General features: G+C 36.6%; 1 protein-coding gene across 4 annotated transcripts in view; it reads right to left on the bottom strand.

Moving 5' to 3' along the window:
- Positions 1-14536, bottom strand: part of LOC145988803 (nuclear factor NF-kappa-B p105 subunit-like) — a 200691-nt gene that overhangs the window by 51497 nt on the left and 134658 nt on the right. For 3 of the 4 annotated variants that reach the window (XM_083123998.1, XM_083124000.1, XM_083123999.1), the window contains 4 exons: positions 9036-9208; positions 4830-4996; positions 4152-4269; positions 2790-2931 (listed from right to left, as the gene is read on the bottom strand). In XM_083123998.1, coding sequence (XP_082980124.1) covers positions 2790-2931; positions 4152-4269; positions 4830-4996; positions 9036-9208 — 600 coding nt within the window. Of the gene's footprint in view, positions 1-2789; positions 2932-4151; positions 4270-4829; positions 4997-9035; positions 9209-11314; positions 11333-14536 lie in introns of all 4 variants that reach the window. The other variant, XM_083123997.1, reaches the window with a different exon arrangement.

Here is a 14536-nt window from a genome sequence, read left to right as displayed (position 1 = left end):
TTGTTGATTTGGAGAAGTTCCCTATATATATGGTATTGAATAGCTGTAAGAAGTAAATGTTGAGTTTTTCTTATCTTTGTTTATTTGTTGTAAGGAAAGGGGGAACTGTTCAAGAACAGCCACAAAACCTCTTTATTCATTGTTTTGTGAGGTGTTCATTTTTGCAGACGTGATTGTGGCTTTATAGTGTGTGCATTTATCGAAAATCGTGTTTGCGTATTACGTGGTCCGTTTCTGGTAAGGTTGGTATTTAATTAAATTTCTGAGTAATGGTAAAAAAATACCACATAAATGCATTAACAATGTTAACAATTTCTGTTATGTTTGTGGTCAAATTGTGTTTTCTGGACAGCAGAGAAATATTATCCCTGCTGTAAGAACAGCCTACAATCTATATTTCGGTAAATACTGCAAATTCGGAGATGAAGGTAAGACTTAGGCTCCACATTTCCGTTGTAAGACCTGTAACACGAATCTGGACTGGTTGAATCACATAAGACCAATCGATGCCATTTGCTATTCCCATGATTTGGCTGCAGCCCACTAATCATACAGACGATTGTTTATTTTTTTGTATGGTCCCACCAATACAACGTATGTCCAATACTAAAAAGAAGACAATTGTATTTCCAAATATTCGTTCTGCTACTCGTCTTGTGGCACATAGTAATGAACTACCTGTTCCAACACCCCCTGAATCCTATTTCGTAGACTCACAAGACGAACAGTACGATCCACAACCTTCCACTTCTACAGATCCGGACTTTGCAGGTGATGTTAAACTTACAGAACAGCACAAGGTTAGCCAAGGCAGAGCTATTAGCCTCCAGAGTTCAACAATGCAATTTCCTGGCTAGTAATGTGAAGGTGTCATTTTATCGTGACCTTCAGAAAAAGTTGGAAGAATACTTTTCTACCGAAGTAGATCTGATATACTGCAGTGATATTAATTGTTTATTGGGGGCTATGGGCATTAAGCACGTCTGTGAGGAGTGGCGGTTGTCTATAGATGCATCGGTATAAAGTCTAAAAGCTGTACTGCTTCATAACAGCAATCAATTGCCGTCAATCCATATTGGGTTTTCTGTGCAAAAGAAAGAATCATATGATAGCCTAAAATTCCTCCTTCAATCAATTAAATACAACTACAAATTGAAAATATGTACAGATTTGAAAGACTGTGTTATTTTAACTGGACTCCAACAAGGCAATACCAAATATTGCTGTTTCCTCTGCGAATGGAATAGCAGAGACAGAGCTTCTCATTTCATTAAAAAGGATTGGCCATTACGTCAAAGTATGGAAAATGGAAATATGAATGTACAAAATGAACCTCTCATAGGATCTGAAAATATTATACTTCCTGCACTTCATATAAAGCTTGGACTGATCAAAAACTTTGTCATTCAAATATCTACTTAACAAATTTCCAAAAACCAGTGAACAGAAGATCAAGGAAGGAATTTTTGTGGGCCCTCAAATTCGTCAACTTCACCAGGACGAGATCTTCAAACACCTGCTAAGTGATGTTGAGAAAGGTGAATGGAGTTCTTTCAGAGAAGTCTCCAACAATTTCTTGGAAAACAAACATGCTGAAGACTATGAAAAACTTGTAAATAATTTGGTTTCATCGTATCAAAAAATGGGTTGCAATATGCTCCTTAAATTGCATTTTCTACTCTCATCTCAATTTCTTCCCGAAAAGTTGTGGGGAGGTAAGTGATGAACACGATGAGCGTTTCCATCAACAAATATCTGTAATAGAGAAAATATACCAAGGGAAATGGAGTACAGGAATGCTTGCCAACTATTGCTGGACAGTAACCAGGGATGATCCTGAACTTCACTACAATAGGGAAGCAAAGAGGATGCGGATTTAATCCCACGTAAGTAGTAAAGAACACACCATACAGTAGTATAGTAGAAAATATTTATTTTGTGATTAATGTAAAAACTTTGATTCATGAATTTACTTGGAAAAGGCAAATGGAAATGTACCCACGTTTTGTACTGCTCGCATAATACAGTTCAAACGTAAAAGTCACATGCACACCAAGCATACGTCATTCCACTACGTTACAACATTGGGAAACCCAACTTTTCGACAATACCTCGTATAATTCTTAAACCGGAAGTCGAGTGGCATTTTCATTGTCAGTTTCGTGTTCAGCATCATGGATTGATAAAAAAAACTGAATTTTCATCCAATTTGTTGACCAGTGTAATTTATAATAATACTGATTCATTTTTCTTTGAAAGCTACCTTAAATTAAACCAATATGTACTCTCAAGATTGAAAAAAAAACATTTAAAAAAAAAGAGTACCACAAAATTGTATTCAGACCCTCCCTATTTCATTTATTACTGGAACAACAATTTTATTTTAAACTTTTGCATTGAACATAGAAACAAAACTTACATTCTAATCAATGAATGGCAGTGTTTCTCATAAAATTGCAGCTATGACTGGAGCATGTAAATCATCATTTCTCTTAAATGTTTGCACCAATGAGTGGTTGAATTCTTCCATTTCAGAAACATTTTTGGTCTATTACAGGAAATAAGATACCAAAATTGATTGAGTAAAAAAAAGGGGGGGGGGAGTTCAAGAAAAGGTTGGCCATTACTGAGAAAGTAACCATTCTAAAATATTAGACGAACGAATTAGGATGCAACCACACACTTCTTCCCATTTTTAGGTGTATTATATTTACCAAAACAAATACATAACCAACATATAAACAGCTATGCCTTAACAAAAAACAATGACAAAAGCTAGGAATACTCACTCATGTTATTAATTGGATTAGAATAAACTGGGATGTTTAAACTAGTCATACCACCCTGCTGGTTGGGAACAAATGCCTCAAAACATAAACTAACACTGTTTAAGTTCATGTGCCTAGATTCAAATTCAGCTTCCTCCCGAATCTGAAATAGAAAATACAACCGTTTGTAAGCAAACACATTACTACATTATACTGCTCGTAACATTAGCACACATAAAAGATCTGTTTGTTATGACAGAGGATGGACTGTAAAAGCCTAACCTCAAATACCTAAATTTAAAATTATCCTAAATTCAGTCGAATTTGAAATACAGATTCATAATCTGATTCTTCAAGCAAAGATCTATGCAAGTAAAATAAAACATAAAAAAAAAGTGTTTAAAATTTGATATGCCAAAACTTTGTTCTTTTTTTTTAAATTTATCTCCTCTCAAAAAATTACTTTGACATTCTAAATTCTGAAAAATTACATCTGCTAGGAATTGCTAGTGAATCTCCAAGGGATTTGTTATTACTGTTCTCTAGATATTCTAGATATTTATGGTATAGTCTCACAGTAAGCCCAAAACAAATCACATGATGATTTTCTTGAATGTACTAGAAGGAATTCAGGAATTGAGACTATAATAGTAGTTTTGTAAAAAGATGACATTTTCAAAAATGACTTCATTCTCAGAAGTGAAAGATGCAGCACAGCCTTTCAAACGAGGGGTGCAGTTGTATTCAGGAAGCAGGAGCTAATAGAATTTTTGTACCCAATTTTTGGAACTCAAAGTGGTTAAATTTGCAAAAAATACTAAAAAAAAACATAAAAGGCCACATTTGTGTTACTTCGGAAATTACTATGCACAAATATGTCTTTATAATCAATTTTATTCTTTCTTGACTACTTTGGGGCAACAGATTATATATTTTGCTTTCTTACAAGAAGAAAATGGCTACATGTACACCTTCATTTTGCATTGCAAACATCAGGTAATATACATTTATTAAGGAGGTGAATGAACAATTTGGAATTTTATTTCAGATTGGTAAAATATCGGGTATTGGTATCAGACAAAATCTCATATCGGTCCATCACTAATTTCCAGCAATGTCCCTGCTTAAAGGGCTCTTGGACTTGCCCAGCCTCTATAATCAGTAGTTATCTGGGGGCGGGGGGGCCGCCAGAAAGCAGTGCTGATCCCATCACCTCCACTATAGCAGAGATCAAGAATGTGTTTAGCCCTGCATCCACAGGGCTCACACCACCTGTCAGCCTTCATAGCATTGTGTAATGCACTACGTATAGCTTCTCTTTTATTTTTACCAACACATCTCATTCAAGTTTTACACAACAGACATTCGACTCTGAATGTGTACCTTCATTTCATCGATCATCCTCAGACTGGCTGTATCCGCAAGTCTCTTTTTCTTCTTTGCGATAAGCTGTTCCGTAACATCCCTCTTCGCTGTATGAAGAATCGTCATCCCCGGAAAACTGAAAGGAAATAACAGCAATACATTATTTAGACATTTTTACACAGTGGAGAAAAACGAGCTGGGGTCTCAACAATTCATTATGAAAATAACACTTAAAGCTTCTAAACTTTAAATAACCACTAACCTATGGAAAACAACTAAAGAACGAGGGAAGATTAAATAACTGCACTTCCGAAATAAGTATGGCATCATGGAGGGCAATTGCAACTTGACAATGTGAACAATCCATTTGTGTCGAGTTTATTACCAAATAATGAACAAAAATTGTTCACATTGCATAAAATTTGATTGAAAATAATTGAATGCTTGCATTCACTTACATATTTTATAAGAAATATGTCAAGATTTTTTTATTATTTGGAATATGAAAGCAGTTAGCAATGCATTATACGTGGAAACTGTTTTGGGATTTTTGAAGTTATAACAATGTGTTAAATGTATGTACAACCCTAACCCTTCAGAATAGTAGTTTACCTTGTAAACACATGCATTTATTGTTTACATTCCAATGTAACAATTGGACAAAAAAAAAATATTCAACAAATTAGCAGTACATACGTGGCCATGTAGTCACTCTCTTGGCTGACGTATGCATCATGTGGTTCGTCTCGATCTCCCGCTTTGGCGTGTATCATTAGCCGGTGTGCATGAGGAACTCTTCTAATACCTGCGGCAGTGTACAATGTACACCTAATAACAGCATTGCCTGCTGAGTAGTTCATTAACTGTAAAACAAATACAACCATACAATATCATACTTGGATCTATATGTACATGTAAATTAAAAAGATTCACAAATATTGGAGACAGAACAGATTAAATGTTAGTCTCACCTGCAAGAGTTGATAAACATTTTACAAAAATAGCAGGTAATCTAGTAGAAAATTCCAGTTGGGCTGAAAAGTTCGTAGGCTGACTCATAGATGGCGTTACTAGAATTAAATCCATGTGATTTTTACTTAGTACTAACCTTCAAAAGATACGTGTATAAATTTCACAGCTGCCAGATAATTAGTTCGTGAGATATAGCATTGTGAGTGAAGCAGCTTTTGTTATTGTGAAAAAATGGATAAAAAAGAATTTCCTGTGTTAATAAAGCATTGCTTTTTGGCGAAAAAAAATACTGTTGAAGCCAAGGATTGGCTTCATAAACATTATTCGGACTCTGCACCAGGAAAATCAACCGTTGAGAAGTGGTTTGCTAAATTTAAACGAGGCGAAATGAGCATCGAAGACGATGCACGCAGTGGACGCCCCAAAGAGGCTGTTACCGACGAAAACATCAAAAAAGTCCACAAAATAATTTTAAATGATCGTAAAGGGAAGTTGATCGAGATAGCCGAGACTTTAAAAATATCAAAGGAACGTGTTGGACATATTGTGCATGAATATTTGAACATGCGAAAGCTCTGTGCAAAATGGGTGCCGCGCGTGCTCAAAATCGACAATGCACCGTGTCACAAATCAATGAAAACGATGGCAAAATTATATGAATTAGACTACGAATTGCTTCCCCATCCACCATATTCTCCAGATCTGGCACCCAGTGACTTTTTCCTGTTTGCAGACCTTAAAAGAATGCTCGCTGGAAAGAAATTTAGCACTGATGAAGAGGTAATCGCCGAAACTGAGGCATATTTTGAGGCTAAAGAGAAATCATACTATAAAAATGGCATCGAAAAATTGTATGACCGCTATAATCGTTGTATCGCCCTCGAAGGCAACTATATTGAATAATAAAATCGAATTTTGTCAAAAAAATATTTTTTACTATGTTAGCCTACGAACTATTCAGCCCAACTGTTAAATTAAAAAGATTCACAAATATTGGAGACAGAACAGATTAAATGTTAGTCTCACCTGCAAGAGTTGATAAACATTTTACAAAAATAGCAGGTAATCTAGTAGAAAATTCTGCAATTTTGTTATTTTTAAAAAATAAATAAAAAGGTACTATTCACAAATCCTAGTTTTTTTAATACTTTTTTAAATATTTTTTTCAAAGCAAAATCCACTGTAGTCCCTGAATATATTCATTAATCCAGGATTAATTAATGTACCATTCAAGTTCTTCAAGGAGCATCTGCAAATTTTATATTGAATCAATAGAATATGTCAGTAAATTTTTCAGTGGTACATTTCCAATATGTATAAACACTAATGTGTGTTTTATTTATATTTTTGACACATATTATCTACTTTCATGCAAAATATTTCAACTGTATCCAACTATCCATCCATTTACAGTTAACATAAAATTCTTCCCCTTGACAGCTCTAAAAAATTACACAAGTAATAATATTACTAGGGATGGATTCCTACAAAATTTTAATCGTAAAAATAAAATAGTGATTAAAAAATTATCAAAAACAGATATACTATCCATCCAAGAAAAACTGCAAAAGTTCTTGAAGAACTGAATGACTTAACCTTTTGGATCCCAAGCGTCTCGATCGAGATACCCAAATGTAAGCCTCACGGTCCCAAGCATCTCGAACAAGACGTTGTGTCAAGGTCGTAGTTTTTACGTTATAACTTTTCTATTTCTGGCTAGAATTTCGAGTTTTTTTATATTGTTCCTAACACATGTATTTAACAGAAATGTTTTTTTGTCGTCATGAAAATGGAGGGGAAAGGCAGGGAAAAGTACTTCTCTTTTGTCTCTTTTCAAGGTCAAATTTTTGCCAACAAAGAAACACCGGCTTTGTTGTTCTAAAGCAATGCTTTTCACTCCCGCCTGTGAACTGCTTTCGAAGGAAGCTTGTTTATCAGTATCCAATGTCAAAATGAAAGCTTTCCGTGAGGGCGGACGCAGGGGGTGGGGGGAGGGGGAAGACTGGTTGCTGAATCTGCGTTGTGAGAATGGAATTTCGAAGCGTGCTGAAGGAAACCTTTGTTTCTTTAGCACAAGTGTCCACAAGTTGCGACAGGGGTTACCCTGCATTGCCTAAAAATAGAATTTCAAGCAGCTGCAAGAATCAGTGCTCATTTTTCACTGGGTTCTAGCTTTTCGTCCGTGAATGTTGTGAGTAGGTGTCGTTTTGTGCCCAAGTGCAAGGACATTTTTTGGATGAAGTGACAATTTTTTAAATAATTTTTGGGGGTTTTCTCCCTTCCCCCTCCATATATACGCCAAATTTGCATAAATTCTGCATTTTGACATTTTTTCGGGGGTGGGGGGAAGCACCATTTTTTAAAGAAAAGTATTTTGAGGGGATTTCCCCCTTTCCCCCTCCATATGTACGCCAAATGTGCATAAATTATATATCGTCTGAATCTGTGATTCATTCTGCGTACAACGGTATATCTTTCATATCTCTAGGGCATTTAGTTTCTGAGCTATAGTCATTTCAAGGTACTGCTGCATTTTGAAGCTTGAATCAGTGGCATCCCGACCATTCCTTTTGGGGGTACAACTCACGTTACATTGGTCATACGACAATGATGCAAATATTTTTCTGTTTCTTACATGCCAGCGATAATTTCTATGTGCATTTTGAACTTTTCATATACTTTTTTCGGGGAGGGGGCTAAACCCCATTTTTAAAAAAAAGTATTTTTAGGGGATTTCCCCCCTTTCCCCCTCCATATATATGAAAAAAAAAAGTGCATAAATTATATATCGTCTGAATCTGTGATTCATTCTGCATACAACGGTATATCCTTCATATCTCTAGGGCATTTAGTTTCTGAGCTATAGTCATTTCAAGGTACCGCTGCATTTTGAAGTTTGAATCAGTGGAATGCCGACCATTCCTTTTGGGGGTACAACTCAAGTTACATTGGTCATATGATAATAATGCAAATATTTTTGTGTTCCTTACATGTCAGCGATCATTTCCATGTGCATGTTGACACTGTCATGTACTTTTTTCTTGGGGGGAGGGTGATAGTAAAAAATCCCATTTATGATTTGTATGGAAATACATATTTTCTTCCATGCCAACCTGTTGAGGATTGTTTTTTGTAGTCTGAACTACAGATGGCCACAAAATCCGGATAATGGATATCCAGATTTCAAATTATCCAATATCCATTACAAATACAACTTCAGATATCCAGATAGAACAGATTTGATTGCAAATTTGTAGAAAATCGGTCCAGTGAAATACAAAAATGACGAACAAAAGAATCTGTTGATAGCCCGTAAGACGGATACATGATAAAACTCTCCTGATAATGCACATTCACATATCCAGATAATTTGGATAATCCAAATATCAGATACCCAGATAGTTCAGATAACCATATAATCCAGACAACTCTGACATCCAGATAATTAAGATAATATGTATGTTTGGATATCCGGATATTTCAAATCCAGATACAACATTATCAGATATCCGAATAAAATTTTATCCAGATTTGGCCATACCTAATCCAAACATTCTGCTTATGTGAGAAACTGCATGTAATCACTTTGTATCCCGTGATCATGGTACTCAGTGGAGCTATATCCCTCCATAAAGAAGGAAACAAGAGGTAACATTCAAGGAATTGAAGATTTTCAATTTGACAACTCTGCCATACCAAAATAAGAAGAAACCACTGAAGTCGATGAACACCAATGAAGAGAGAAAAAAAATTAAATGTGCAACTGAGATGGGGAGAGAGAGTTGCATATGCATGCAATGCACCATTAGGAATGTAAACTTACTGAAGAGTTTCACTTCAAACATACTGTATTGGCCATGCCAAAAAAAGTAAAAATGGATGAAAACTGAATAAAACACTAGAACATAAACATTAAAGCATAGATCTTACCTGAACTGCTGGGTATGTTTTCCTAACTCGATCAGAATTCTCTCCGACCAGTGACCCATGGGTTCCCATCATTTCCGACTTATATCTGAACCTAAATTTACTTTGTGGCTGCTCAACTATGCTTAGGTAAGGTGCTCCAGATGGTGGTGGTGGTTGGGTTACTATATATTTCCCTGTACAGAGATAGCATGTACTGTACACGTATACATTTCATTTTATTTTAGTAGAACACATTTACATATGAAGAACATCATTCTTAGAAAAGAATAGAAAAATACATACATGCATCATTTCTACTATGTTAATAGTTGTGCTATCTCTCTATGAGTTCTGTCTGTCTCTAATATGGTGCCAAACTGTTGTCTTTATTAATACCAATAACCAGTAGCGCAACAGCCTGTGAGGGCCAGGGCCTACCTACCGACTGCAAGACTCACTCTCACCTGTCGAGATGGGAAATCATCCAACCAGTTAAGGTGTGATGTGTGGTCAGCACCACAAACCCCCAATTTTTGTTGTTATGTTTCCGTGGCTAGGTAACGCTACTCATTCGTAGCTACCCAATTTCCTCACGGTGATGGGTGTCCATCGGTCCCATACACAAATTGAAATCTGAGGAGAAAAGTTGTTACACTTCCCACCCTGAGAAACAAACCTGTAGGCCGAGCCAAAGCATGATGCCTTAAGACTGCATAGCCATGGCGTGGGACGGTCTTAATATTTTTAACAAATTATTTACATGAATAGGGTAAAATTTGATCAATATTGGCAGATGATAATTTGAGAAAATTTCTAAACTGAGTTTTACCATTCACACAAAATCTGTTATTGAAACTTTGAAAGAGCAAGAAAGAGTAGAGAGAAAGGAGAGTGAGAGATTGAAAGGCCATAATAGTTCACTATCACATTATTAAGAATAAATTACAAATAGTATTACAAAAAATACTAAAGAACAGTATAATAGAAAGTATTTACTGAAAGTAATGAGCCAAGCAATATTACTCAAAGTCAGAAGCCACTATTTTTATTCTACCTGTGGTAATACATTATTTGGACCTTGTTGTTACATTTCCACATAACATCCAGATTGTTCAACACATTTGCATCACTGTAACGGCAGCTAGAAAATGCCACTCTTGTAGAAGTCTGTTTCGGCAAGATTTAACTACCGGCGTACCTCATCATCGTTGTTAAACTTAGTACTGTTCTTAAAGGGAGCAAACAAGTGAAAGTCGGACAGGGCTAGGTCTAGGCTGTAGGAAAGGAGTGGCATTAGTTCCCAGCCAATCTTTTCAATTTCCTCTACTGTGCACCCAGCTGTATGGGAACAGGCATTGTCATGTTGCAAAATGACATTGTGCTTGTGATAACCAAGAGTCTTAATGATGTCCTCCCGTGTAGCACTGTGTTTAATGTTCACATAATGTGCAAGTTCTCGTACAGTTATCCTCCTGTCACTTTGGATAAGCTTGACAATCCAGTCTGTGTTGTTGCACGTGGAAAATGTTTTCAGTCTGCCACTACAAGGCTTATCAAGAATGTCGGCCTTACCATCTCTAAAATGTTCACCTTTTCACTGTACTGTAACCCATGCAAGCATCTCCATAGGAGTTCTGTAAACACTGATGAATTTCTGCAGGTCCAGCATTTTCACTAACAAAAAGTTATATGACAGCACGTTGACACGTTGACAAAACTAACTGTCTGTGGACGCCATTTTTCTCCTGCCGACAGCACTGACAGCGAAAGTGCACATGGGTCAGAACGTGGTTCATGCAATGGCTGTACCTGCCACAATTGTAGTTTCAACTGAAATGGTCAAGGTCTGAGAGTAATCGTACAAGGCTCACAACTTTCAGTACATGCCTTGTATTTGTTTGGAAACTGTCAAAAAATATTAAACATTATTATAAAACTACTATGTGAATGAATTGTAGTCTGACTATATAGTAACTGAAAAAAGACAGAAAAATTAGGATGCTTTGTAATTATACTGGTATTTACCAGAACATAGTAACTAATTAAAGTGATATATTAACCATGCATCACTTGCAACTATCATAACAATATAACAATAAAAAGATTCAAATTACAAATAAAAAATAAAAATAAAATTGACCATTTGTATAATTTCATCACAAATACTTCACAGGCTATATTGAAAAGTTCAACATGGTCATTTCAACTGAACATACGAAAGTAACAAATGTACCTATGTAGTAATCATTATGCATTTCTTCATGCAACAATTACAAGATCACAAACCAGAAAATACATACCTTTTTCCAATACACGAACTGTAAGAATTAATGAAAGTAACACTGAGAGTAGCATCTTAAATAATATATATATTTTTAAATTATTCAATTAAGCGTAATAAACACAAATTTATCAGCACATGGAACAACTTCTAGGATTCAATTAATACTGTTCACTTGCAAAAGAAATATAATATTGAAGTACTATATTTGCCAGTGTATAAGATGCACCTTTTCCTTTAAAAAAAGGTCTGAAAAACAGGATGTGCCTTATACGCAGATACTCAGCTTCTGACTACTTTCATTTCTGGAAATTTTCTGTGTTCCAAGTTAGATGATTCCTTTGTGGTGTATGATGAAGAAGATTAGGTTAGTTACCTGTTGAAAGTGTGCTTACATATTACTTTATATTTGAAATACTGTAAAGTAATTATAAATTCAGTGAATGACTTTTCTTTAAAAATATGTACGAAAAAAAATGTAAAAGCTGTTGCATCTTATATGTCGACGCATCTTTTACACTGGTGCATCTTATATGCCAGTAAATATAAAATATATACAAGAGGCATTCAATATATAACCAGAATTTTGCAATAAAATCTCCTGTAATAGGTCCACAATCATGAAACTTCATATGCTTGTTCTAGGAAGTATCCTTGTATTAACCGCAGAAGTTCCGTAGTGCATGATCAAAATCCCTGCGTTATCTGAGGAAGCCCCGTAGATTGGCATCATAGAGCACGTCACAGAATGTACAAAAGCGGAGATGAGATCAGTGATATATTTTCTGCATTTTGAGGGTGTAAACCCTGCTGAAATTCATCGATGAATGACTATATTTTACGGTGATAAGTATTTGGCTAAATGCCAAGTGTACAAGTTGGGTGAATAAGTTCACAAGCGGTGTCACAAGTGTGGAAGACAAAACACGTGTTGGTCAATTGGCCACGGTTACGATTGAAGGCGCGCAGAATGCTGTTGAAGCAGTTATTCGTGAAGATCGCCGCATCACCGTAGCTGAGATAGCAAGAGCAATGGAGATTAGTGTTGGGTCAGTACACAAGATCATCCACGACAGGCTGGGATTCAGAAAAGTCTCCACAAGATGTCGGACGTCGTCTGATGCGAGATTTTGAAAACAGACGTTTGGATGACTGTCAACACCTTCTGGCATGATATAGAGCAGAAGGGGACGACTTCATTGGTCCGATAGTTACTGGGGATGAGTCTTGGATCCATTTCTTTCGCCCTGAAAACAAGAGAGCCAGCATGGAATACTGCCATCCATCCTCTCCTAGGCCCAAGAAAGCAAGATTGCAGCTGTCTGCTGGAAAAGTTAAGTTCACTGTTTTTCGGGACAGGCATGGTGTCATTCTTGAGGATTACCTTACCAAAGGCACGACAGTGAATCATATAGTGCTTTACAGAGGGATTGTTTGAAGCCAGCAATAAGACGAAACGTCCTGGACTTGTCTCGAAAGGAATTTGATTGCAACACAACAAAGCCTGTCCACATGCTGCTACTGCGACTGTTCAAACCATTGAGGACTTACGTATGGAAGTTATAGGACATCCCCCTTATTCACCGGACTTGGCACCCAACAATTATTGGCTCTTTGGACCTCTCAAGGAGGCTCTTTTTGGGAAACACTTTGCATCTGATCAAGAAGTTCAAAGGGCGACACATTCCTGGTTGACTGGTCAACCAAGAGAACTTTTTACAAAGACATTAAATCGCTGGTGGCCTGTTGGCATAAGTGTATCAACAGAGAAAGGGGGCTACTTCGAAAAATAACATGAATGTAGCAACTGTGTTCAACGGTGAGTGACGATATTACAAAATTCTGGTTTTATATTGAATGCACCTTGTATATATACACACTAGCGGCAGAAAGTTAGACTCACCTGTAAAAATTTGTAATTCACTGAAAGTAAAGTTTAAAATGTGACAACAGGTGACACTACTGTGCTGGAATTTCACTATTGATATTTATAGAATGTTTTTAAAGCTGTTTTGATATGTCTTGGAAATTGTAATCTATTTATCGAATGATGTTTATGTAATATCAGTGTGCAGTCCTCTACTATAAACTTTTTCCTATGTTATCGGTATGCTGTTAACAAGTTCTCACTGTCTTTTAATACATTTCGCTATGATAATCTTCAACGTTGCAATGATATTACTGCTTGTGAGTTACTGACCAGTTATTGTGCGGTGAATGGTACTTATACCAGAAGTGATTGTGTGTAATTTTAACCTACAATACCTGCTATTGTCGTGCTATTTGTATTTGAACCTTGTGAAGTATTAGTGCAAAATTGGACGTAAAGGCGGGAACAATTTCGCATTTACCAGCAACTATGGGGAAAAAGGCTAATATAAGGCAAGGCATGTGCATATAAATTGGATGGTCAAACCAACAAATAGCAAAACAATTTAACATTTCCGAATGCAGTGTCCGTAGAGAAGTTATACGAAGAGAGGAAACTGGCACTCATGACGATCGGCCACTCTGTGGGCGTCGAAGGAAGACGTCTATCGTCAAGGACAACCACATTGTCATCCTCAGTAAGCATGACAGAAGGCGTTTGGCAGTGGACATATGCGCAGAAATAAATAACACAAGAGAGAGCAACCAGTGTCTGTTACAACAGTGAAAAATCGTTTGCGTTGATCGAGGAGCAGTTCGTAAACCATTGTTGAAAGCTGTACACAAGCGTAAAAGGCTGGAGTGGGCCAAAGATCATGCTAACTGGACCATCGAACAATGGAAACAAGTACTTTGGACAGATGAATCAAAATATGAAAAATTTGGTTCTAACAGCCACCAATACATTCGTCTCCCCCTTGGAGAAAGAGTTTTGGAAACTTCTATTATTACGACAGTAAAGCATGGAGGAGGAAGTGTCATGGTATGGTTGATGATTTAGTTAGAGTGCAAGGAACACTGGAACAGAATCAGTATCATCCGGGACAAGATTAATTGGTCGAGGATTTGTTGTACAACAGGATAATGATCCTAAACACACATCCAAATTGTGTAAGCAATATGTCGCAGGAAAGGAAGCCGAAGGAGCATTGCAGTCAATGATTTGACCTTCCCAATCACCTGATTTTGTCACTAATTGAGCTATTGTGGGAGGAACTTGACAGGAAGGCAAAAGCAAGGACCCCAAGCTCTGTGGAGGAGCTGTGGCAGTGTCTACTGGAAGCCTTGGAAGGTATGAAAACAGAGACATTAG

Source organism: Lepisma saccharinum, chromosome 6 (assembly GCF_977018435.1).
Source record: "Lepisma saccharinum chromosome 6, izLepSacc3.1, whole genome shotgun sequence".
NCBI classification, from domain to species: Eukaryota; Metazoa; Arthropoda; class Insecta; order Zygentoma; family Lepismatidae; genus Lepisma; species Lepisma saccharinum.
The sequence above is the reverse complement of the archived record's forward strand: the minus strand, read 5'-3'. Positions and strand labels throughout refer to the sequence as shown.